Raw genomic sequence first — 27,303 nt, 5'->3', positions numbered from 1 at the left:
TATATATAGGTCAATATAGTTATATATAGGTTAATATAGCTATATATAAGTCTTTCTGTAGTAGGCGCTGTGAAAATGGCTGGACGTGAAAATTTTTGCTCGTCGAATTTTTCTAAATTTTTTAAGTTATTTCTTGGTTTTTGTGGTTTGTTTTATTTCAAAGTTGTTTACGGTTGTTTACGGTTGTGTCCGATTGTTTTCGCGAGCGATTGCTGTTTCCCGAATGAAATTTACGACGGACGGAGACGTAGGCTCATGGGCGGTGAAACGGGACGGTTACCAGCATTTTCTGCTCAACAAGCTGTTCAATGGAATTCATGAATTTGAGGGAAATGGCAAGAAATAGGGGCCGAATACCAATGCGGAAACTAACACGAGGGATATCGAAATGAACTGTATCCAGGTGAAACAGTAAAACTCAATGATGAACGCAGGCTCTGATTCTGGTATCAATATGTTGCAAATACGGTTTGTACCGCATATATGATACTGAACTGATACGATCGGGACCCAGTGCAGCACGGTTCGGAGAAAACTCTGACTCCAGTTGAAGCAGATACGGTTTGTATATGGTAACGGTTTCGGTACGTATGCGATGTAACTTGATGTGTGAGTTGTTGATGCTTTCCAATTGCCATTCTTTGAATGCATCGTTTCTCACAATTTTTCTTTGTCATTTCTTATAAGCATTTACGCTTTTAGTTTGGATGTGCTGTTTTGCCAGCTTTGTCAATCAGATCCTTCACGGATAATCCGGTACGATTAGGAGCCTTAGTCTTTTTTATGCTGTGCATTCGTGAGCAAGTGCAAACAGTTTGCAATTATTTGTGATTTGTCTAGAGTTTTTTCTTTCCGTAATGTTGCGCGCTTCGAGTTTCAGTCTGTTTTGTTTTAGTTGTTGTCGACGTCTGTCAAGTCAACGAAAGTTGAAAAAACTTGCTAACCGCTGACTCGTTGTGTGACCCTGATCAGTGGAATGTGCAGACTGATGCACTGAAAGTTACGCAAAAGAGTGGAAGTGTTACGTAAAAGGGTGAATCTTCTGTTGAGTCCACGTGTGCCTTGGAAGTGGCAAATAGCGGAGAATTTTGCTTCGAAATTTTTAATGATTGTTTTAGCGGGCCTTAGTCGACCACTTGGTTGAAATCCCTGTGTCGTTTCTTGTGTGAGATTTTTGCTTTGGGTTGCCTTTCCTGAGGTATCTAGTTCGCTAGGACTAAGTAGAAATTCTCTAGGGTCGGGCCTTTGCGTTATGTTTCTTAAAAGAAGGAAATCTCTAGAGCCGATTTCTCTAGGACCGAAAGCGTCTTTGCGTTACCTTTCGTAGAAGGAGAAATTCTCTGGGACCGAAAAGAACGCCGGTTGACAGTAACCGACTTTCGTCCGCTTTTCTATACAGGATTACGTTAGTTGTCTTAGTCTTCGCTTTCATCCTTCAACTCTTGACTCGTCAACCGCTTTCTAAACCTTCGTTCACTCAGTGGAAGATATGAAGGTATATGCATCTAATTTAATATTATCTCCATCGTATGTACCTTGACCTAATGACTTCCTGGTGGACTCTGTTTCGATGGGCGCGAAGAACAAAAGAGTGATTATGAAATGTGGAATTAGGCCACTTAATGAAACAATATTATCTAAAGACTGAACGGAACAAACGGAATGGACAATGGTGAGATTAGTGAGAGTCTCCATAAGACAGGTAATTGTAAAGTTATAACAGGTGAGATTCGAACAACTAATTCGTTATCAGGTAATTGATTTCTCCTTGTGGCATTATATTGTGTCACATTGTATTGTATTATACCTCAATATTTTTCGAGCAATGAAAGAGCTCAGGTAGTCGGTTCATCTCCCCACTGCCGTGTAGTTAGTCCGATCACTTTGTCGAGCGACGGTGATTGTTGTTAGATTAAGTTTCAACATACCTCGAGTAGCGATCCAGCGCTGTTCACGGTAAACGTGATTTGTTTAATATACAATGCACGCTTACTATGAACCGGAGAGTAAAAAGGGGGATCCAAGTGGATAAGTCCCACTATCAGCGGTTCAACGTTCAAACTCTACTGGTTATGTGCACAGGCACCAGCTCTTGATATGTCACGGTCACGGTCACGGTCACGGTCACGAAGAATCGCCAAAGTGTGAAGAACGCAACAAAGACAAATTTATCATTCTTTGTTTTTGCCGGCGTTTCTTCATCCCTTGCCAATTTTTTATTTTTGGCGATTCTTCATGGGAATCATGATTAATGACGGCTACGAGCTTTAGCGAAAACGAATGAGATGTTCCGATCCGAATCTGCGAGCGAACTTCCGTTTCGTTAAAAAAAACCTTTAGTTGAAATGATGATGATGAAGATTTCAAATGGACGGCTCTTGGTGTTTCTCTAATTTTGATTCTATATCCTGCAAAGCATTAATTGTAGCTACTGCGTCCAGCAACTTTTTGATCATTCTTCAGCGACAAGTTTTTTTTCTAATGGTGCTCCGCACTTTACATCGAACTGATGCAAATTCCTTTATGAAGAGAAAACAAAACCACATTAACTTCACTATTATTTTCAATTATTTTAACATTTAGATCAATTTGGCCGTTGAATTTAATGATCAAAATTTTGCTGGCCAGCATTTTAGATGAGACACATAAATAAACAAACGTCTGATACATATCATGACAAGCACACAATATGTTTTTGAAGACAATAGAAGCGATGACGGACGTAGGGTGGCTAAATGTACAATTATATTTTACGTTCTTTTGTATGTTGAGACGTACTGTACGCTTTCCTATATCGTTCACTGATACAAAACATCTTTTTTCAAACTCAAACGGTTTATATTGCATAAATTTACTCTTAATTTAGAAGCCTAAAATAATAATTAAAAACCAAGAGAAAATGTAACCAAAACCAAAATTTAATTTATCCACCCTATATCACATTTTGAAATCGTGACTGCAGCGCCGTCATTGTGACCGTTGTGTTAACTAAATTTAAATTTGTGGATTCCATTGTTGTGGGATAAAGTGTGGGTTAAATAAGATTAATACCTTTGGAAAACCCGAAATCTAAATTTCCTCGACTGTAACATTCCCAAAAATAATCCCTAACTGAAACTTTTACAAACGTCTAGGCAAGTACCAAAACATGTGTCATTAAAACCAATAAAGTAAAATATTCTTTTTTTGATACCAACATTGAAAAATGATACTTTCGCCCCGCATATGAGGGGCGAAAGTAAAAAAATGCATCCCACGGGGAGAAAGTACTTAACGAAGAGCGAACGCAACTGAACGAACAGCGAAAGTGACTGACGTCACAGAAAATGAGAGAAATGAGTCGAGTTGTCAACAAAATCCGCTCATATTATGCAGAATACTTTGATCAAAATTGTAAAACACTGTGCGCCAGTGTTCTTATTGAAATTAGCATACAAAGTTGATACTTTTTGTTACTGAATGATTTGTTAGTTATATCTTAATTTTTGTGTGTGTTATTGTTGTGATGGCTAAATTATTAAATTTTTCATATTGCCTTCGGCGCGGGCTCCAACTCTCGCACACGGTTGAATTTTTTTACTTTCGCCCCTTGTCATTCAATGTACTATTTTATCAAACTTAAAGCTTTGACAAATGAAGTAATAGATTTAAGAGGCACCGGCATTTAGCTAAAATTGTAGCCTACATTTGCGTGTTTCGTATTTCATTTTTGTTAATATCTTTTCATCAGAATCCTTTTTGAAAAATGTACGACCGCAATTCCGACCACGAATCTGTTAGCTTTAAATAAAAATTAGCTTTGGTTGTAGTCGTTTGATCATCTCTGAGAAAAGTGAGCAGTTTAATGAAATTTTCATAAACTGCTCATTGTTCTCAGAGCTGGTCAAATTGCTGCAGCCAAATCTATTTTCTGTTGAAAGCTAACACATTCGTGGTCGGAATTGCGGTCGTATATTTTTGAAAAAGGATTCTGATCGAAAGATATCATCAGAAGTAAACTAAAATCCTTTATTTAAAAATCGCCCTAATGTATGCTTTTCGGCAAAGTACCGGTGCCTCTTAATGGCACATGTAATAGTAATAGTACATTACGTCCGTGCTTCCAAAGTACTATTTTTTTTTTAAATTTTGACGAGTATATGTTAGCAGGTAATAGCCCGATCCGAGAGGGAGTGTTTTTCTGTTACTTCAGAAAATTCTGTGGTTTTTTTCAATTGCCGATTTGAAGAGTATTTTCATTTGCAAGGTCATTTAAATAGTAGTGGCTCAACAGCTAAAGAAACTTGACGACTTTTTCATCGGATATAAATGAAAGATATTTTATATCCCAGATTGTCTTTATGGCAAATTTCGTTTACAGAATCCTTCTCAAGAGATAATAAATTGCATCGCATAATACCGATCGTTAGTTTCGTATTATCATTTAAATTGTTTTCACACTTCGTAAAAATATACTTTTTTTATTATATCAACTTGAGTGTAAAGGATGACATTCATCTTTATTAACTCTTCAATCACAGGATGATAATAAATCGTTCAATAATGGACGCTTCGTACTATAGAGCACCATATTATACTTCTTCTATATGCAGTTGTAAAATTGCAAAGTGCACTAAAGTTTTATTGTGTACATTTATTTTATGCATGCGTTTAAGACACTCTTCTCTTCTTCTCCCAATTTTTTGTTGTTGTTGTTGTTGGAAACATTTTTACGATTATTTTAATTTCGATTTTCTCTTTGACGCGGTGGTAAAAATATACCTAATCGACACTCTTTTGTTATTTTTAGTTTCAATATAATTTTGTATACGTAAAGCGCGATATCCGATTCGTGTTCAACGAAGTCTTTAAAATTTTTCCTTCTTTTTATTTTCTTTCTTTAAATAATAAATTGCTTCTCACAATGTGTGAAAGATAGACCTTTAAATTTCCTCTTTTTTTTCAATGGAACTGACTCGTAAATTAAAGAATGTTTGGTATCACAGCCGTTGAAACGCAAAAATGTACTGCCGCACTATTGCATTGCAGTGATTTAGATGGATTTCGAAAGCAGTTAACATCCAGTCGGCTTAAATTCATTTTGAATTCTCACAACCGTGTGTGTATTCAATGAAAATTAAAATCGAATTTTCCGAATATCCTTTTAATGTGGGTGCGATGAACTGAGTTGAAAAAAAAAAAGTTTCACAAAACAATAACACGGAACAACGACCTAACACAATAGACGCCTGAAAAGGATTCATTTTCGTAGGCAGTGAATTGTGTTGCGCATTTTAGATTTATCCCGTTAGATTCAATTTTGGGAACGTTAACGAGAATTGATAAATTCAATATGGCAAATTGATAGACAATATTAAACGTCGAGTCTGGTTAGAGTGAAGTGAATTTTTCTCTGTGTCCTCGTTACTACCCGGCTGGGGATGGCTCTGTTAATTTTCGATTTGAAGCATCGATACTTATAGATTGAACATTTTGATAAATTTGATAAAAAGTTTTGTATTTACTAGCTTGAATGTTTCAAACCAGATTTCACTCAAGCACGTTAAACCATTTTCATCCTGGAGTACTAAAAACGTCACATTCACTCACCAAATTTGGTACCGAAAGAGCAACATTCTCCAACACTTTCTTCTCTAATTTTTCATTCCCGCTTATGCCATTTTCGACACTATCTTTATTTTTCCCGAATGTGTCATGTGCTGTAGCTGTATGAACAAAAGTTATTGAAACTTGACTTGATATTGCTTGCGGTTTTGTTTGTATCGGTTGTATTTCACGACGAAATGCAAATAAAATGTTCAGATTTAATTTGTTATGAAGAATTGACTTATTAACATCGACTTCACGTCGCTACATCCTTTTGGACGTTTTCACCACCTAGGTCGAAAACACACCGTTTTGTTCCTAGTGATGAAACGTACTATTTCTCCTATACAATTCGCTTGAAAACTGAAATGAGACGAAACCACGAAGGTTCTGAAAGAACCAGGTTAAGACACATCTGAGTTGATCACGAAGGCGGTGACACACAAATTGAGTTCAGCGGCTACGAAGTTTATATGAAAAAGGCAACGTAACAAAAACAAAATTCCGAATTTTTCTAAAAAAAACATTTTCTTCAAGTTGATTTCACACACAATCTGTGCACTCAGTACATTCAAGCTAGTGAATACAAAACTTTTTATCAAATTTATCGATTTCGGTGTCACCCGCCCTCGTGGGTGTCTTAACCTGTTCTTTCAGAACCTTGGAAACCACAACACCATTAACATAGAAATCGATCTACAGCCATTTCATCAAAAAATCATGCACACTTGATCGCGGCCGGAAAAATATATATGAATATCCATTTTCGGCCGGTGAGAGCGTCCAAGAATGTACTTTCCTGGCCGCAAATACCTCTTTCTGAGAAGTACAGAAAAAATGAACTTTTCGATCGTAGAATTCGTGTCGAAATCCGTCGAATTTCAGTCTTCAAGCACAAAATAGTATATTTCGTACTTAGGACTTAGTCCGTGGTACGAATAGTATTTTTCATATTCGACGGAGAAAAAGTGCTCTTTTCGGGTCCAAAGTATGAAATAGTACAAAATGAGGTTTAGAGATAGATGTGTTATGCGGCATTATATAGAAAAATGTGTGTTTCAACAAATGAAGTAAGAGATTTTTTAATCATCATGTCGAAAATGCTCAGATCAAAAGAAGTAAGAGATTTGATAATTAGGTCTAATGTTTGCCGTCTTTCAAAAGTGTATTATTATTATTAAATAGGGCGTCTCCTTAATTGCTTAAGTAAAATGCACTTAGGCCGCCAGTGGGCCCATTGTGCTACCCATGTTATAAGTTATGCCAGTGTGCTACACTCCGTATTTTTGTTGGAATCTACCTGTACTACAGATGTAGTTTAGGATATCCCTGGGGCGTAACGTTTTGATTGTGCCGATTTTTATTGTAAAGTTGCCCAGGTATTTAAATCTTGAAGAAATGAATGCTGGGCATTGGCATAAGTAGTGGTCGGCTGAATCAATGTGTTCCCCACATAGATCACAACCCGCATCCTGTCTTTTTCCGATGTTCGTAAGGTGTTTGTTAAAGTCAAAATGTCCCGTCATTACTCCTGTATATACCTTAAGTCTAGTTCTGCTCAGATTGACTAAAAACTTTGTGTGGTTTTTACGTAGTGAGATATTACTCTTTGATTGTCTACATCCTTCATGATTTCTCCAGTAATCAAAGAATCTATGATGCCTGTATTCATTTATTTTGTGCTTGATGATAGAGGTTGGGATACCTATAAGTGGCTCTGGAAGCGGATCAACTGTCATGAGTGCTCCTTGTTTAGCCAACCTGTCAGCTATTTCATTTCCTGCAATATCCGAATGTCCCGGAACCCAAGTAAGATTTACTCTATTTAAGTGTGAGAGATATTCTAGTGATTCCCAGGGGCTTAGCGTTAGGGCTGAATCGATTTTAGGTGTTCTTAAAGCTGCAATTGACTGTCTGTGTATATTGAGACATCATGATCTTCAATTTCCTTTTTTGTAATCTCTTCACAACATTTTATTATTGCTGCTACTTCAGCTAGATATATTGAGCAGTTAATCCCTAGGGGGATTGATAGTTCTACATTTAGTGTTTCGCATGATACTCCTGCGCCAGCAGCGTCGTTCATAAGAGAACCATCTGTATAGAAATTTGTATTGTTGATGAGTGGGAGCATTTTATCATTCCACTGCGATCTTTCAGGAATAGCTATTTCAAAGCTTCTCTCAAATCTGTACGTCGGTGTGATGTAGTCTGTTTTTGAATGAATGGTGGCTAGACTGGGGATCGTTTTCGACCTAAACCAGATAGCTGCGTGACCAGCATCTCTAAATTTGACTGCTGAGTTTCGTGATAGTCTGCTTAGTACTAACAGCGCTTCTGATTCTACCATTATATGTAGAGGTGTTAAATCAAGGAGTGCTTCTAAAGCTACTGTAGGCGTCGAGTGCCACGCTCCAGTAATTGCTTTACAGGCCAAGCGTTGAAATTTATTGAGTTTGTCAATGACCGATTTTTGGCCACATTTATGGTTCCAAAGAAAAGATCCGTACAGTAGTATCGGTCATATTACCGATGTAAAGATCCAGTATAGGACTTTCGGAGAGAGGCCCCACGAGTTACTATTTGCTTTCCTACATTGCCAAAGTGCTATTGTAGCTTTGTGTATGCGGTTGTCGATGTTCGGTATCCAACTTAGTAGGTAATCTAGTATAACACCTAGGTATTTTACTTCATTAACGAATGAGATAGGAATTCCGTTTACAGTTGGAATGATTATTCCATCGACTTTTCTCCTATTGTTCCTGAAGAGTATCATTTTAGTGTAAACTCTGCTGGAACTTTTTTAAGAAACCTTCCATTCGTTTGAATTCGATCTGCGATCTTTAAAAAACTGAATATTCAAGATAAGCAGAGACCGTTAGGATCTGAATAGGAGCTTCGATTTCGATGTCAACCTTGGATGATAGTAATGCGAAAGCGGTTAAAATATAACGATGTATAAGAAGCTACATGAATGTCGGATGTACATAAGATGGATTAGCCATATCGGCAAAATTGACAATATTCCGTCGTTTCAATAGAAAATTCGTAATTCGTCACCGAAGATTACAGACCAAAAAATGTTCGTCTTGATCTGTAAAGTCCATGCTGTAAATATTCGACAGCAGTGCGATTATTTGATTCCGAAAAATCACATAGACGCTTTTCCGTTGGCAAGTGCAAATAAAAAAAAATTAAATGCAAGCAAAATAACCAAAACAATAAACATTCAAACCCATAATAACAGTCGTTGCACAACTGCATCTAATTAAAATTCAAAAAATTCGTTCCCTGTAAAGAAACAATGGCACAACAATGTCAAAACATTAAATTTAGAGCAATAAAATCTATGAAATTAATGGGAAGTGCAGACCACACACCGAACGAACGATAATTCGATTTATTTGTTGTAAGACGGTTCGGTAATGCATTATTGACAGATCCATAATAATGGTCGGTAGTAAAAGATTAAAATTGAATTTTCTCCATTCAATATGTACCCGGGACAACGTTTAGTGGTATATGATGAATGATGTGTCAGCCACTTTTATGTTTTGATTGATTTCATTGTGTTTAATAAAAACTGACAATGATGCCCAATAAAACCCCTGACGACCGCATTATAAATCTACTAAGCTTGACGGAACGACAGCTTTTCCATTTTCACTTAACCGTCCATTCATATTTTACCTCCACTTGAACAACGATGCCCCAAATGCAATGTCTATAAAATGCAAATACTTCATGCTCGGTTTCAGCAACTTTATCAATTAATTGAAACATTTTATTGGCAAGACCCGACCACATTTGTCAGTAAAAATGTTATGGCTATCACAAAATTAATTAAAAACTGCACACCATAAAATTCGCGTTAACGCGGTAGGATGGTCGATGAAATTGCGTTGAATTTTATTAAATCATTTGTTTTGTGCATTTCTACCTTTTCCATCCCATGGCCAGATCAAATACCCCACGGGTTAATAGTCACGCCCCATTCAACAGCAATTAATTAAAATCTGATTAATTTCTTCTGTGTTTACGTTTTGCATTTCAGAGAGGAAAGAATATCAACATTCGCTGGCACTGGCATTACAACATTTTACGACTTTGATAAACTGCCCCGCGGTGAGTAATTTTATGTTTAAAGACAATTGCGGTTGTTATGGTAAATGATGTTTGTGTTCTGAATTATGTGCAAGTTGAGATATCCAAATTATCGAGTCAATTAAACTTTAGTTCAATGCAGCTGCTGTTTCCGTTATAGACAAACACTGTATAACTTGACCAGTGATTTTGGACCAGTGATGCAGTGATTTTGTTAAACTGGAGGAAGTAACAAGAATTAAATTTCAATAAATAGGTGGCGCTTGGATACTTGCTCTTTTGAAGTTTGGGGAATTTTATCAATTAGCACTGGATATGCTTAACTGCTGATATTTTAGGAGGAGGTGAGAATGAGGATAAATAGATTTGAGCCGTAAAACATCCTCGACAATGCTTCCGATTTTCTTATATTTTCCCATAGCGAATTTTGAGACGTTTTGACTTGATTATCCCATTCTCCGGAGTCTTTTACGTCTCGGACTAAACACAAATATTGTTACAGGCTTGTAACAGAAGACTTTTTCTGCCATGCGGCCTTCCCTCCCGCGGCCTTGTGACAATAAATTATAGTCCAAGCCCTTATTGCAGAAAATATAGCTCTGTTCGCCAAAAATTTACTGAAAAAGTCGATTTTCGTAAAAGAAAATTTCTACGACAAATCATATGGTTCAGAGAAATCGTCAAAAAACGAATATTTTTGCGCACAAATATAGGCTTGAAATTTGTCAAGGAGTGAGCGCTCTTGAGCAATTCTAGAGATTTTTTTAAATTTTTTTTTTTGAAATTTCCAGAATTTTTATAATATTGTAGAATTTTCAAGAATTATTCGATACATCTCTTAAGACCACACATCTTTACAAAATTCTGCATTTTCTATAAGTTTTTACAATTTTCTTCAAATTCTAAAGTTTCTAAAGCTTCTAGAAGATATGCTTTGCTACAATCACCAAACGTATGCACTCTCACCTCTTTTATAATCAATTTTCAGCCAAAATTTGAATCAGCTGATTTTCAGCTGATTCACTTATACAAACAAAACTGGCTATATATCTTTAAACGGTTCTACAACTACCAAGCGCATGCGTGTTCCAGTTAATCCGTATAAACACTCATAACCAATTTTATTTATATGAGTGAACCAGCTGAAGCAAACTAAAGATGAGCTTTGATTGCCTTTTTACGTAGAAATTATTTCCAAACTTTATGTTACTTGTTTTGAAATATCCCAATTCTAGAATTTCCAATTTGTTGGTTTGGTCCTTAATTTTTTCCCTATTTTTTGGTAAATATAAACAAAGATTTTGATATTTTCAAATGATTCATCTTTACGCATTTACTCATGAGAAATAAAGCTTGAAATATGTGTGAATAGTGTCTGCAATTCTTCAACAATGTTTCTTTCTTCATTTTATGTTTTTTTTGATTGTATTTAATGAGAAAAAAGTACGTAAGTAACTTGGTGATTAAAAAAAGAGAAGAAGAAAACAGAAAATTAAAAAGCATAAACTTTGGTATTGTAATTTGTCATAAAAAAAAACCTTTTTCTCTTGTTCAATACCTTACTACACACATTACAAACATAGAAATCCGTCAAAATTGAAATCGAACTTCTTAATCTTCTCCATTTGCATATACGTATGACTTGTACAGTGAACACTGTACACATAAATATATAACACTCTAGGCACCATATACATATCGTTTTAATTATAATCATTCACATAAAATATTATTCATTAATTTCACACTTAAATTACCGAAACAAATTTATAATTTATTTATTATTTATTAAGTTATGTTTAAGTACATTATATGCTCACAGACCACTCAAATGGACGAATATGTTGTTTTTTTTTCGATAGCAAAACGTGTCTTTTAACTCAACTTATGATTATTTTTTTTTGTTGATTCTCAGAAAGTTTTGAATACATTTTCATGGCGCAGATACGTCTTCATATTATTATAAATAAATCGTATATCGGACGTTATTGATGATGATGGAGACTATATAAGACACGTAAATGAAGAAAAAAAACCGAGTTGAACCAATTTTAAATAAATATTAACGAATATTCAATTCAAATAGCAAGCGAGAAACTAATTACCATTGAACTTAAGCACAGCAAGATTTATTGGTTCGTTTGGATGATTTCGATTTGTCCAGTTTTTTGTGTGTTTGAATTTAGTGACATGACGTAAGGCACGTTGCTACCGGTTTTTTTCTCGCTAGATTAACATAAATATTTAGAAAATTTTGACTCGTTGGTACCGTTAGTGTTTAGTGTATCCAGATCTTAAATTAAGAAGAAGCTAAGATTCATGTCATGTACATTAGAGCAATCCTCAAATGAATAACGGGAGGGATGCTCCCCCCTTTTTAGAAGCGTTTAACAGTAATTGTCGAGTTCTGGCTGGTGTTGTGGTGTTATAGCAAAATGTCTGTTAAAATTCATGAAGTAAAAGATTTAAAAGTTTTAAGCGAAACAAAACGTTCTTATCATGAAAAAAATTGTACGTAGCTCGGACAAAGACAAAAGAAAAAACTCGGCCTCGTCTGGGTTCAACAAACTTCACGCGAAAATTCGACTATTCAACTTTCCCCGCCCCAGTTACGTAGTAGTAGTTATTTATCAATATGATAACATTGTTTAATGCAACCTACTGTTGACGAGAAATATATTGGTGATATGGTTGCGATCTGTGAAAGGTACATCGAGCTAGATGCATTCATACTTGTTTTCTGAGAAGATTTGTTTTTTTTAAAGTAAGCATAACATCGAGCCTATCACTTCTTCTAATCTTCTACTTCATTAGTTTGAGCATTTTTGTTGTAGCATAGATTTTGCTATATAAGATCTCTTTAGATCGTTCGCCGGTTTGATCTTCTCGATCGGTATGAATAAGTGAACAAAGTGTGCGAAGGGATTACTCTGTCTTTATGGTTAGGGGAAGTGTCAATTTAATGACTTATGACCCTTAATAGTAGGTACTATCCGAAAACTGATTGTTCATATTCTTTTATCTGTTCGTTTATTTGCAGCATGCGCAACCCTTCAATCTAGTCCATCATAGTCGATCTCAAATGGAACGTATGATTCAACTGCTCTCTTGCATTCGAGTTCGTTGTAATTAGTTGTCTGGCAGTATTCACAATAGATGTAATCCATTTAAAGACTAGATACATATAAAAAAAAGTTCAAATGCACCTCCAGTACACATGACATATTCAATTTTATTTTTGAAATAAGACGAATACGAAACGCCCACGGAACCAGTTTTATAAGGTTGTGCATATTATCTTCAATGATTTATTTAAGTTGCACAATAAATATTCTAAATATAAGATGACGCCTGTGACAGATATAATAAGTTGTTCCTCTTGGCATGCGATTTTGTTAAAAAAAAAATGTTTCTGCATTTTATGTTCTAGAGAGTCAATTATTGTCTTCCGGAATCAGATCGCGAAATAAGACTTTTCATTTCACTTTCAGCGATGTATCTTTAGCCAGAAATACTAACAATTTGCATAACCTATTTTCAAACAGTCAGTACTTTCAAACGAGGTCATTATTTAATGTCAATGTAGCAGACGATGCGATGTTAGCCCAGTACGTAACCATAATCCTCGTGCGTCCGTGGAGCCAGTGCTAGTACGTACTTCACCTATGGCCCGCGTAAACATAACGAGAAATGTTAAATTTTCACAAAAAGTAAACACATCCCAGAAAAAGAGCGACACACAAAATAGCTAAGTGCATGACTATGGCTAATCATCTGTTATCGACAGCGGCGACAAGAAACAGCGATTATCTCCAGTTATTTTTGTTTTATATAGAAAGATGTTTGTTAAAACTAATGAAGTAAAAGATTTTGTGTCAAACATTGAACGATACTTAAAAAAATAAGCAGCAGATTAAATGATAATGAAAGTAAGACGCTTAAGCTATTGTACGAATCAGACCATCTATCTATACAACAAATTAATTAAATTATTTCTGTAAATATCTGTTTACGTCTAATTAATCAATTCTGTGTATCATGTATTTCCAATACAAAAATTCCCGTGTATTATATTAATTTGACTAAGCAATGAAAACGAAAAAAAAAACTATTTTCCATAAAACATAATCTCGCAACTCACACCTCATAACAGTCATAATCATAATGGGTCAGGTTCTCTCGTACATTTTTATTCATTTTGCCTTTGATTCTGATGGGTCGGAATATTTCAAAGACATTGCTTTTTTGGTGGTATTTAAAGAAATCAAACGTGCCGACGGCACCCGATCAACTTATTTTTGTAAATGTTTTTGTATACCCATCTCGCTCGGTCTTCTCGCTGTATCATATTTTATTTATTATTAAATATTTTATTATGAATATCATTTGTAAAATGTGAAATATCCTACGAGTTGCTGGTAAAGTGTAACCGTGTTACCATAAAGGTGTTCCATATCAAAAGAAAGGTGACAAGTTGCTGTGGAGTCGCTTTTTTCATAAGACTTTGTTTTCGATCTGTGAAACCGTAGCACTGCTCCTAGCATTAACATATAAAGTCTTCCAATGCTGATGAAATTACAATAGAATGTATGTAAAGTTAGATGATTTGTTTTCGTTGTATGAATTAAAGCGGTAAAGGATCCAAGGTAGCTCAATCGGTAGAGCAAAGGACTCATATCCAATATATCCCGGGTAACTATTAGGTCTGAAGAATCCTGACCAGAAACGTCAAGATAATTACAAGCGACATTTATGTCTAAATAGATGTAATCATGACCAGTCAGAATTAACAGTTGGTGGCGACACCTATGTGTAAATAGACAAAAGCTAGCTACAGTAGTACTGTTGTTATCCTATATAAAACTACAGTGGGTACGCACAACAGGCCCATCTGAGGCTTCAGTGCAGGATAGAATTTGACGCACTTAGTGTTAATGCTTGGAGCAGTGCAATTAAGAAACGGTTTTTCCGGACAGAATCTCAAACCCATTTGGGTAGAACGTAGAACGTAGCCTCCTTCAGGTAACTATTTATGCTACAAGAACTGGAAAATAGAATCTCGGATCTAGGTGAATCAACTGATTCGAGATCCGATATACCACGATATATTAAAGTAAACAATGTGTTTACATTGCTATTTCGTGAATAATCCGTTTTACAATTCAAATTATGTGCATGGAATGGTTTTACTCAAAAACGTGCGGGAAAATTGCATAGTACCAATCACAAGAGATGTGTTATCAGCTATCTGTTATTGACAGTAACGGTTGTAAGAAGCAATCAGCTCTAGATAATAACGATTTTATACAGCAGAATATTTGTTTGAACAAAAGAAGTAAAAGATTATGTCTCAGTTTGTTGAACAGTTGAAGCGAATTAACGAGATTCTATACAAATACTGACATGGTGAATGATCTATGTGAAAGATGAAACTACCCTTATTCATCATCCCCGTACTATACGGAATTTTTTGTTCTCCAGAAAAATTAATTTTTTCAATAACCGAGCAAACAAAACAATAACTTTTCACAAACAGCGGAAATATCAGCAGTTTTACCATCGGATCTATTACTTCATTTGATCTAATTATTTTGAAGAGATTGATATAAAATCTTGTACTTCACTGAACATGTTTTTTGCTACATTAGAAGTCGTAACACATGATAACCAACAAAATGATTAACCGAAAATGGTGACTCATTTTACCATTTCCCAACTCTCTCTTTTCCAATGCTGCAAACAAAAACACCGAAATGTTTTGTGGTCGTTACATATTTACTATACACATAACAATCTCATTGACTGCAATTGCATTATTCAATTCCGGTAACATAAACTTCTTCCATTATCTGTACTTAGAAACTATTTACTATTGAGAACAGTTCCTTCAAGTGACACCGACACACCGCACTTGTCCATTTATCGGCCGTAAAAATGCATAGACGACGATGTTTGTCAATAAATGAATGAATGAAAGCCAAACATGTTCGCAATATAAAGCAACAATTGAAGATATTAAACGAATAAGAAGTGAGAAACATTCCGTACACCACTTTTATGTGACTCAAGTACAATAATGAAAATGGCATTTAATGTTGTTGACTGTTTGTTGGGAAAAGTTATTTTATTTTGCCGAAGCCGACAATCACAATGGGAAATCTATAGATGAATTGAGACCGACCAATCAAATGCAATAAATTCCTGGGCAATAATATACCCAATTGTGGATTGAACAATGCTTGTGGATGGAACAATAAAATGGTTTTGTGTTGTGTCATGTTACTTTTTGTGGTTTTACTATCATTTTCGCATAGTTCTACAGTTTCTAAACATTTCGCATTGTTTATCGTTTTTAGATTTCGGGACAGCAAAAAAAAATTGTTTACGAACAACATTTATTGTTTAGACGAGGGCGTTCTCATTTCATTCCCCAATTTTGCTATACAATTTTTCTACCGTATACACCACCAATGGATATATCTGGATCTATGACAAAATTACGAGAGATTTTTCATTCTTTCGATTTCATTTTTCATCTTCGTTTTTATTACTAACCGACACTTTTGTGCAAAACCGACTATTTTGAGACCAAAGTGTCAACGCGGTGTCACTATCAAAGGGACCGCTCGGTGTCGGCACATTTGTTGCTGTGTGTTCGACTCTAAAGACGGGGGTGGGCAATCAATAACGTAATTTAATATCCGATTATTGGACATTAAAAATATTTGGGAAAAAGGAGGCGAATGAAGTTGCGTGAAACATTTACAATTTTTGGGATTAATGAGGTGATTCTTGGTGTGCGGTATGACACGTTTCTGTGAGATACTCCGACAACATTTCGGTTTAGTTTTAATGGTTTTGAATTGACCAACTGTGGTTTTTTATTACTCTTTTTATGGATGGTAAGGGTGGTAGAAATGGTGTAAATTGAGTGAAAGATTCACAAGTAGCGCATTTTTGTTTGTTAAAGTTTTATGGTTGCCGCGATCTTCATCTCAAATGGATAAAAATCGTTCCACTCGTTACACTGCTCATATTTCGAGATTTTACGACTTTTCGAAGATGTTTTAGAAGACATAAAAGTTGCGAGAGAAGATAATAAAATTTTCGATTTTATTGAAGCGTTCAACTTTAATTTAGGGTTGATGTCTATTTAGATGTGTTCCCGTGAGACTTTCATAGTACTGATTTGTCGAATTCTCATCGACAAACCTATCTCGATACACTAAGTGTAGCCTCGAGATTTGTTTCAGTCTAGTTAACCGTTGAGAAAAACTCGGGCCCTTTCCTGTCTCCCATATAGAGTGATCAAGCTCTGCTTCATAAAAATCTTTGCCAAAGCCGACATATAAGAAACGACCTGGTAAGAAACGACCTGGTAAGAAACAGGTTTCCCTATGAAACAGGAAAGGGCAGTCAAAAGTTTCAGCGTAATTTTATTTCAGCTGATTTTCACCTGGTTCACTAATCCCGACAAAACTGGTTATGAGTGTTTAGACGGATTGAACTACATATGCATGCGCGTGGTAGTAGTAGAATCGTATGAATCAGCTGAAGCCAATTGAGCGTTTGTATAGCTCAATCATTTCAGTACCCTCTCGGAGAGATCAAAAGCCATAATCTTTCAATTTAATGCCATCAATACCCTTCTCCATATTTCTAAGTATTTTTCAAGACATTGAGCTCTTCAATTCTATTTTCTATATTTTTACCTTGAACGATGTTCAACGAACGTGACCTTCTTCCATAAATATTCACGTGAAAACTACAAAATTCGGCAAATTATACTTCATCAGCCCCACATTCTGCAAAAATGTTATCAATTTCATCTGAAATTTAATTGTTTCCTTTGTGCAAAAACATACACAAAAATAGAGCCGAACAAAAGGCAACACGACCATTTGACTTTGTGTACTCTTAACCGAAAATTTCGTCCTTGCTAAGCAGATAAACAAATTCATTGTACAAATTTGTGAAAACAAAATAGATTTTGTGCTCGTGCATTATTTTCACTCAACTTCCGGTCTAGTTATTCGTTTGGCTTGACAAAGGGCAAGCCAAAAAAGATGAACAGCAAAGAAACGTATATAATCCTTGAAATATCCTTCAACTCAACTGAACACACACGCAAAACAATTCATTTCATTCATAAAAAGACTTTTACAAGCAACAGACTACAGACTTACGCAAAAGTGTCAAATAAATGGAATTGAAAGAGAAAACGGTTTTTGTTGTTTATCACAAAGGGAGACGATTTTCTTTTTAACATACCGCCTAATATGCCATGAATGCTGTAATCCTTTCTTCCGTCTTCGTCCCGGCGATGATCCGATCTTAGAAGTCGACTTATCGATGATACACTGGGTGGATCCGCTATTCCTTCCTATGAAAGTATAAAAGAAAAAAACACGAAATCAATAAAATATTATCTCGCCCTTTAAATAATATTGTGTATCGAAAGGTGGATGTTTTATCATTGTTTGTGTAATATGGGACGAAAGGATATTATTTATGTTTGTGTTTGACCTTGTCAAAAGAAGCGTTGTCGTCTTATAGGAGTTTTTTTTTAAATTTTCATTCAGGTAAAACCGTTGTGTACAACTCTTTCAACAACAAAAATATTGTAATGTTTGGTATGTTGATTTTATCCATGATTTTATGTCCATGATAAATTAATCGATAAATCGTGGCCAAATAATGGAACACGTCTACTACATTTTCACAATGGGGGATTGAAGTTTTTAAAAGTTATTTTTAATCGACGTAAAACATTATTCTAAACTAAAATGCACTGGTCTTTTGATAAGTTCGTCTAAACGTCGAAACGTACAAGCGCCCGCAAGAAAATTACAAAATGGCGGCCCTATATTCTTGATTTTACAACTGCTTTTAGGAATACTTTTGATCAGAATTGTCTATACCCATAGAGTTCTGTGCATTTTAGAGGCATACCGTAGAACAATTTTTTGCTTAGAATAACGTTCTGCGTCGAATTGGTCAAAACTTCAATCCCCCATTTCGTTAAAAATTGGACATCTTGTCATCACGGTGAAAAATCGTTTTTCATGAAAAACTTATTTTTGGCCAAGACATTCTTTAAATAGACGTTTCACTGTGAAGCCATGATGTGCCAAATGAAGAGAAACGCAGCAGAGGATCATTTGGCTAAAAATGTGCCTTCCTACCTTCATGGTGCAACTGAAAGAATATCTTAGCCAGGTCACTTACGATTAAAAATGCATAGCCTATTTTTGGATTTAATTTGTAAAAATTCACTGGTCGATAACGGCTAAAAAGAATCAATTGACTAAGTCGCTTCAAAAAATACGTCTTTACATATTCTAATATACAAACGAATTCAGTCTTCGGTCTCTCTCTGTTTGAATACACTTAGACTATTATTTGGGTACGTTATCGACTACCCTAAAATACATTGCGGTATCAAAATACATACATGAATCGTCAAAAGGAAACGCTTCATAGGATTTTTCACAATACAATTTATACAATTTTTCACAATCACGCTTCGCTCGTATCGTCAATCTCACATCTAGTGCGCAAAACACTCCCATTTACTACCTTATTATGAAAATAGCTATTTGATCTATGCCGTTACGGTATAGTTCATCGATGTTACATATCAGATGTAGTATCGACTAAAACACTTCTACATTACTTTTAGTAATAGTATTAATTCCTTAGGATCGAACAAATTGCCTTTCTGTTACATTTCTTGAACAGAACCAAACACACATTTGAATTAACTTCCCGACTACCATTTATTGTCGCATCAGATTAGTATATGGATGATGATTTGACTCTTCATCACCTTGGAAGAAACATATTAAGAGAATACAGGGATTGAATGTTAAAAAATCAATTTCAGTCACATTAAATACATTTTTTAATGAATTCACACATTTGAGTTGGGGAGTCTACTTCGCGGAATTTGGTCACAGCTTCAACCTTAGTGCTGAAGTAGTGACCAAAGATTTCGGATTGGTCACTGCTTTTGTTACTACTTCAACACTAAGGTTGAATTAGTGACCAAATTCCGCAAAGTAGTGACCAAAAAACGCTACAATCTACCTGGCGCAAATAATAACAGTGTACCACATTTGGTCAAATTGTTTGGTCGGTACTTTACGACATTGTGTATATTGGTCTCGTATCGTTCAACATTTGGTTACACTAGAAGTTACGTAAATTGTCAGCAACATTATAACATAAACATATTTGTCATATATTAAAGGTTATTAAGCTGTCCACAACGTCAACCGTGTCACATATTGAATCTGTTACTTTTTTTGTTTGTTTGACACAATATATTTTACATACTTTTGCTTTCTGGGGTCGAAAGTGGCTTAGTGCAACACTAGTAATGAAATTGACCACCTCAAAAGCATGTAAAATCTACTCATGATAAATACGAAAACACTCGTTTTAGTGTGCTCATTGACCTCGGCCTCGCCTCGGTATCAACAACATACGCACAAAAACTCTATTTTTCACCTTTTCGTCCCTTGTGAAGTGATGGCTACAAGCAAAAGTGCCTAAAACTAATCGTCCAAGACAGGTATTTAATGCGAAAACTGGCGAAAAAACGGAAATTGACATTATTTTCGTCTAGTCCCAGAAGCATAAAACATATTTAATCTTTTCTATTGGATCTACAAATTAAATCCGGTAACCCGTCCAATATCGAAATATCTGTGTTACTCCGTTCACGTTTCACGTTTCCAGACAGAAATCATTTGTTTGAGTCAACGAATGAACAAAGCTATTACAAATTATAATTACCAACTCATCGGAAAACACTTTCACATAGAGCCACACAGTGTTAACCACTTACTCTTATCATCACCACAAATTCTTATAATAAAATATAAAATTCAGTCATAATCAACGCCATTACAAAGCTGTTTTTCTTCGTGCCATACGCTCCATAAATTTGCCGATTTTCATTACTTCCATATATAATATCGACCCAACATATGCTGCTAAAATGTACTCTCCAATGTCGATTCATCATGATCACGTTGTTGTATCAATATCGGAAGAGATGATTTTTATGAAGAAAAACGAAACCCTAAAGGCAACTGTTAATATAAAACGAAAAAAAAAGATAATCCGAAAAGAAATTCATTCTCGACGAACTGACTTTTATAATAAACTATCGGCAACATCGGTATATGGATCTAAATAAGATTTATTTATGATCCATGTCTATAGAACAAGGTACGGTATGATAGCGCCTCTGTCTTTTGTAATATAGAGGCGGTACGAATTCGGCGATTTTATCAAAATCAACGTTCGACCTATTATTATTATGAAGAAAAAAACAAGACCTTAAGAGACACAACATCTTTTAATAATCCACGTGCGGAGTGTCTTGTGCATTAATTCATGCCCGATTTTCATGTATGTTTAATGTTTGTTGAATGTAACGCGCTTATGTACAAAGCTTACAACCTTTCATTCTTGCAGTATGCTACATTTGTACATTTTGAAGGTGAAACCTACGCTAGTTGTTTCGGGATAATTGGAATTTCATTTAAAAATTTACATGTCCAAAGACACGTACTACAACCTGTTTGGTTGCACCATCTTATATATCAATCAATCGAAACGACTCAAATGGAAATGAAGAAACTCAGAACACGAAATTGACTTGATAGAAACGGTAATATGGACGGGAAGCTATTGAAATCTCAACAGATTGAATAGATCCACAAGCTTTTCCGGTACATCGAATGAGACTTGTGTAACTTTTCGCAAAATGAAAAAGGTTTGCTCGAGGACTTCAGTTTTTAAGCTCTACAAATTCTAGTAAGGTATCTCAGCCGTCTTCAATCGTAGAAAATTCGAATTGTTATGAGGAATGTAAATGCACGTGGGGTTCTTGTCGTGTGGATCGTAAGTTTAAATTTAAAAAAATCGTTAAAAAAACTTACATTTTGCAAAGATACTGCGATTGAGGCTGCCCGAACGGGACGCCCACTGTCCCTCTGTTCATTTGCCTCAGAACTCTATCAGTAGAAAAGTGTGGGCTTTAGTCTTGTATTCAAACACAATTGTTTTTAATGAATCAATCTTAATGTTAATGGCCCTGAAGATATTGTTAGATTCCAGAGGGAATCTGGCAAGGAGGTCGGAAAAAAGCAGCTCTTGTCTCATACGCGTGTAACGAAATTTAATTTCTAACATTGAATCCCGTTGCACAATCACCAATTGAACATTTACTGTAAAGCATACGATCCTACTGTTCGAAAAGTCAGGCAATTTCACAAATGATTTAAATTGGTAGCTTATGTTACCACCTGGAGGAAAATAGTTCAAGCGTTGCTAATTTCCACATTGCTTTTATTTGTATTGATATGTGTGTGCATAACATTTTACGTCTCGTACCAATGGCATTGTCTCGTTTCGAATTCAGTGTGTTATTCCAGTACAAAAAATAACAAAAAAGAATGCAATGAAGCAATGAAACAGTCGAATTTTCAGAGAGAACAGAACACGCAGAAGACCCATAGTCACCATATTGCATCAGACAAACAATTTTCCACACAAACAAAATTTACCTTTTCCAATTTTTCCCTTATCTGCCAGCTGAATATCCCCGGATTCTCCTTTTTCATGAGTTCGATTTTCATTTCAATTTCTGGCGTTGCCACTTTTGGCTTCGATCCGCCGATCACTCCGGGTCGTATTGAGCCAGTCTCTTGATAACGGTTCAGTATCTTCGAAACACATCCGTGTGAAACGCGCAACTGACGGGAGATCACACACGGCCGTACACCAGCACCGGCCATTTCGACGATTTTCAGTCTCACATGATTCGGTAGTGGTCTACCATTTATAAATACGCCTCCTAATTGATTCACGCGTCCTTGGCCTGGAAAAATGGTATTGGATTAGGTGAGAGATTTGTGTCCAGAAATTTTTGGTATTTAAATTAGGTTTGAAAGTCTTGCTCATTTCGAGCGAATTGAGATTATTATGGTGAGGAGAGAACTATTCCAGGCACTGTTAATCCTTGGTGGAATCTTTTCTTATTGAGAATTAAAAGCTATCGGCTAGACAAGATAAGAAACTACTTCAATTATTCTTTAATGATATGATCGTCACACAGCTCACTAAATGTGGTTATTGATTAATAAATCAAAACAAAAATTTTCTGCTCTGTCGCGGTATCCTAATCGCCGAGTTCGTGAGGATCTATGCCTTAAAAGTTGTGATATTTAGATATTTTCCTCACAACAACAGTTCAGCAGTATTATTGTTCATCGAGTAAAACCAAAAAAATCTCTGAGAGATGGAGCATCACATCGTACCTCAGTGTTCCTGATATTTTTATGACAAACTTTTATCAACAACAAACTATTCAATTAATAGTCGACGCAGTGCATATAGAAACATGGAATTAAATTGACCAATGTCATAGAGTTACACTCTATAAACAATTCACCCTTAGGCCGAAAACACACTAGCAACTTTGCATTGCTGAGGTCGACAATTCCACCACGTTTTCCATTAAAATCGGATTGGAAGCATACGTGAAACATAGTTAATCAAAACGCTGCATAATTGTCGATCTCAGCACTAACTCTTGAAATCGTTTGCTATAGGACTAAAGTTCACTTCCGTCAAACACCGAAGATGAATTAAATCTTATTTAGAAGAATGTCCCATGTCTCTTCCTATACTATCGAAATGACAACCGAATATGGAAAACGAACGATCGATTGACATAACTTATTGTTGACGCTGAGTAGGTACTACCTAGTAGGTAGTCCAATAACAAAATAAAAATTTACCTTGAAAAGGATATCCGCCGCCCCAAAGTGGCCGCATATTAAGCGAATTTGCTCCAGTCATATCCATTTTTTTTGTACGATATAATCCTTACGTGCTTAAACTTAACACAAAACTAATTTCTCTTTTCTTCAAATATTTTTTACTCTTTTTCAAGAAAATCCACTAAAACACTACTGTGTGTGAATCACTCCGATCTTCTCTTAGAAGTGACAGAAATGCCAATTATTGTCGTAATGAATTAAATTATGATCGACATTATGTTAGCAAAATAATTGCATATATTCCGACCATTTTTTTCCATTATATTTCATTTTAAAAGCAGTAATTTTTACCACACAAGGTAAGTGGATTTCACACACTATGCACTTCCTGTTACATTGCCAACTAATTTGACTACAATTATTGCCGACGACATTTTTAATTATTCGAACGATAAAGAATGAAAAAAATAATAAATAATTTCAACGAATCAGTTCAACAATAAAGGCATGTCATTTGGTAATTAATTCATAATCATTTTCAGCGCACATATGATTATACCGAATAAGCACGCGCGCACAATTTTAATTATTACTTATCACATTAACCATTTTTTTGATTCTTCCAACCGAAGCATGAACATTTTAATCAAACGAACCGAAACATTGAGCAAAAAAAAACGCAACTTCTTCTTTCACATTTATCATATTGCGACGGCGCATCGACCATTCAAACTTTTCTTCACCAGTTTATTTGAAACAGAACCATCGACACAATTTTTTCGTTGTTTAATTAAAATATCAACAAAATTTGAATGCGAAAATTTTCGTTATCGTTTCTGCGGTCTCGATATCAAAATTTGGTTCCAAATACGAAAAAAAAACTACGAAAAAATCATCCAAAATCTATACAACACGGTTAAGTGATCGTTCATCATCAACACCGAATACCCCGTCCATCGAACCATATAACTCGTCTGCGCCATATAGCGTGTTTTCTCTCTTTTGATATTCAGATATTTTTATTATTTCGGATGTGACTTAGTAATAATACAACAACAAGGAAAAAAAATCCGCGTTTTTAGTATTGTTGTCTCTTTTGTTGTTGTCCGTCTCTCGTGTGCCTTAGTTGTAGTTTTGATTTTATTTAATGTTTATTTATAAAATATATATCTTGGTGAATGTTTATAAACTCCGCCCAGATTTTTCACCATTGTTGATAATATGTTTTTGTTAGCGTTTCGAAAATGCATTATATTTGAAATGGTTCGGAATTTTCACAGCTGTCTATATAGAGTCTAAGCTATTTCGACACGATTCGTATGCAATACCAAAATATCGGTCACGATCCCCATATTTAATCCTTGAATTAATGATTTCTTATTTGGAGAGTTTAAAATACAAATTAGGAAAATGTTACAGGAAGAAAAATAGGATCTATATCTATGTACGGTCATTCGACGTATTTTACGTTGTTTGTTTAGTCAGCAGTTTTACTAACACAGATCTAATAGACGGAATTTTATGTTATGTTATTTCAAAATACAAATTTCATTGAAATTTCTGATCTTTTACTTCTTTTGATAAGAATATATCAGGACAAATTATTTGGCGCTCATCATTTACTTCCGACGTTGCTACCGTTAACAGATGTCATAAGAGAGAGTTGAAGTTGTGTAAATATTTTCACGTGGAATTAGTTGCCCCAACGCAATGGGTGGACACGTGGACATGAATCATATACTTAAAAGAGCTTTAACATCAGAGAGACGTAGTTGCGATCTCGAACCAATTGGTCTATCTCGTGATGATGGCAAACGTCCGAATGGAGTTTCTCTAGTCCCTTGGTCTAAAGAAAAACGTTACATATGTTGACACCTTGGCACCTTCCTAGCTAAACCGTACATCGGAAAAAGTCGGCGCTGTTGAAGTTGAAGTTGGGAAATTGTTAATCAAAGAATCGGGTGATATGCGTGCCATAAAGTTTCTGTTCGAAAGAATTTCATTGGCCATTCAACTAGGGAACCGAAATAAGAAAAGCTTATCGAAATTTATAACTTATAATTACCATGTAAAATGATGTGATTTTCGCTTATTAATTACAAATAAGTTTATTTTTTGGTAAGTTTTATAGTCCTTTCAAGCTTTTATCACCGACAAGCGTATTTATTTATAATTAGTAAATCTGTTACTTCATTTGTTTAAATTATCGCTTGGTGCATCAGTTCAGAATCAGATTAAATGATGACGATACTTGATGCAAGGACGTACTCCCTACAGTAAATCATTTGTTAATCTGAAACTGTGAATCACACAATCATATTTGAATGGATAACAATTACATCAAGGATATACTCTCTTCAAAGAACATGATTTTTTTGAATTTACACAGTTAAAGTAATCCTCGGTTTGATAGTTTCAAATCGGGAGAAGTTTAATTTTATCATTAAGGCGTGTATGTAGGCAGCAGGAACATAGAGGAAGTCAGGTATAGTGTATTTTTATCAATTTTGCAATTTTGGCTCAAACGAAGTAACAGATTTGATAATTATATTTTAATACGCTTGCCGTTGTGTCGGTGATAAAAGGTTGAAAGGACTGAAAAACGTTCAAATAATATAAAAAAATTAGTTGACAAAGCTACTAATTTGACTTTCCTTCAACTTAGTGCTACATTACTGAAGGGCGTGACTACCATATCTCTGTAACTACTCATACGATTTTCATAAACGTTTAAGTGCTTGCGAGTAGGAAGTCGCTTTTTTAATCGAATTTCATGAACTTTCCGACCGTAACACGTAAAATCAATAACCAAACTCGGACTAAAAGTGAAAAGTTCTGTTTTCGTGTGGTCGGCATCGTCTCGGAAACAAATTTCACACGAAAACTGGTCGTTACTACTTTTAAGAAAACTTGATCGTCATCAAACATTGACTTATCCCAATTTTTCGCGAAAGAATGCTTGCTTACTACAAAATATCAAGTCATGGGGTCTTTTCAAAATTAGTCGATGCTTTTCGATTTTTCGATCGTATCTTCCGAACGATTTATCGGATTTACTTTACATGGAACTCAAAATCGCAAATAATACTGGCTTTCCTAGCTAAACGACAAGTTCTGACTAATGAGGTCTTATTATATCAAAAAGCATGTTCAAAACAAATGAAGTAAAAGATTTCTGAAATTCATATCTGAAAATATTTAATCAAATGAAGTAATAGATCAGATAGAAAAACTGTTAATATGTTTGCCGTCTGTGACAGGTTAAATGGCAATTCTAATTTTTATTAAAAAAAAAAGATTTTTGACAAAAGATTTGAACGGTTTTTAAAAGTCCTGTGATGCGGCTTCCATACAAATGAAACATTTTAACATAATAATAAGAACTCACACGCATTTTCATTTAATTTCATCTTTCCAAAAACATTTCCATAATCAAATATCCGAAGCTAAAATTAATTATTTCCATTAAAATCCGAATATTTATAAATATTTAATCTCAAATGCCCCGTGTTGCATTAAATACATGATTATTATTCATATTAATTACTCCTACGCATTCTAATATCCAAGAAATTAATAGGCTTAATCACTTTCAAATAAAAATCGTCCAAAACTTTGGCCATCTATCAACGATTAAGAATCAAGATGAGAAAAAAAAAATTAACGAAAAATTGATTTTTAATTGAAACTTCAATGGGGCTTTTTTTTCTCATCAAACAGTAACAAAAAGAGAGATGATCCGTAAGAATGAAGCAGCAGAATGTATGAAGAAAAGAAAAAAAAAAACGTTCATTGTGAGGTATCATATAATTCA

The 27,303-nt window shown here is 35.1% G+C and overlaps 1 protein-coding gene across 2 annotated transcripts in view; it reads right to left on the bottom strand.

Annotated features, from left to right (window-relative positions):
• The window catches only part of LOC119066120 (protein gooseberry-neuro), a 42,570-nt gene extending 18,098 nt beyond the window's left edge, over positions 1-24,472 (bottom strand). The window contains exons 1-4 of one of the 2 annotated variants that reach the window (XM_037168403.1): positions 23,508-24,472; positions 22,272-22,585; positions 21,645-21,719; positions 17,962-18,073 (exon numbers count right to left, since the gene is read on the bottom strand). In XM_037168403.1, the coding sequence (XP_037024298.1) occupies positions 17,962-18,073; positions 21,645-21,719; positions 22,272-22,585; positions 23,508-23,574 (568 nt within the window). In that variant the 5' untranslated portion in view covers positions 23,575-24,472. The remainder of the gene's footprint in view (positions 1-17,961; positions 18,074-21,644; positions 21,720-22,271; positions 22,586-23,507) is intronic. The other variant, XM_037168404.1, reaches the window with a different exon arrangement.
• Between the last annotated feature and the right edge of the window lie 2,831 nt (positions 24,473-27,303).

This window comes from Bradysia coprophila, chromosome IV (assembly GCF_014529535.1).
Source record: "Bradysia coprophila strain Holo2 chromosome IV, BU_Bcop_v1, whole genome shotgun sequence".
Lineage (NCBI taxonomy): Eukaryota > Metazoa > Arthropoda > Insecta > Diptera > Sciaridae > Bradysia > Bradysia coprophila.
This window is presented reverse-complemented; position numbering and strand designations above follow the sequence as displayed.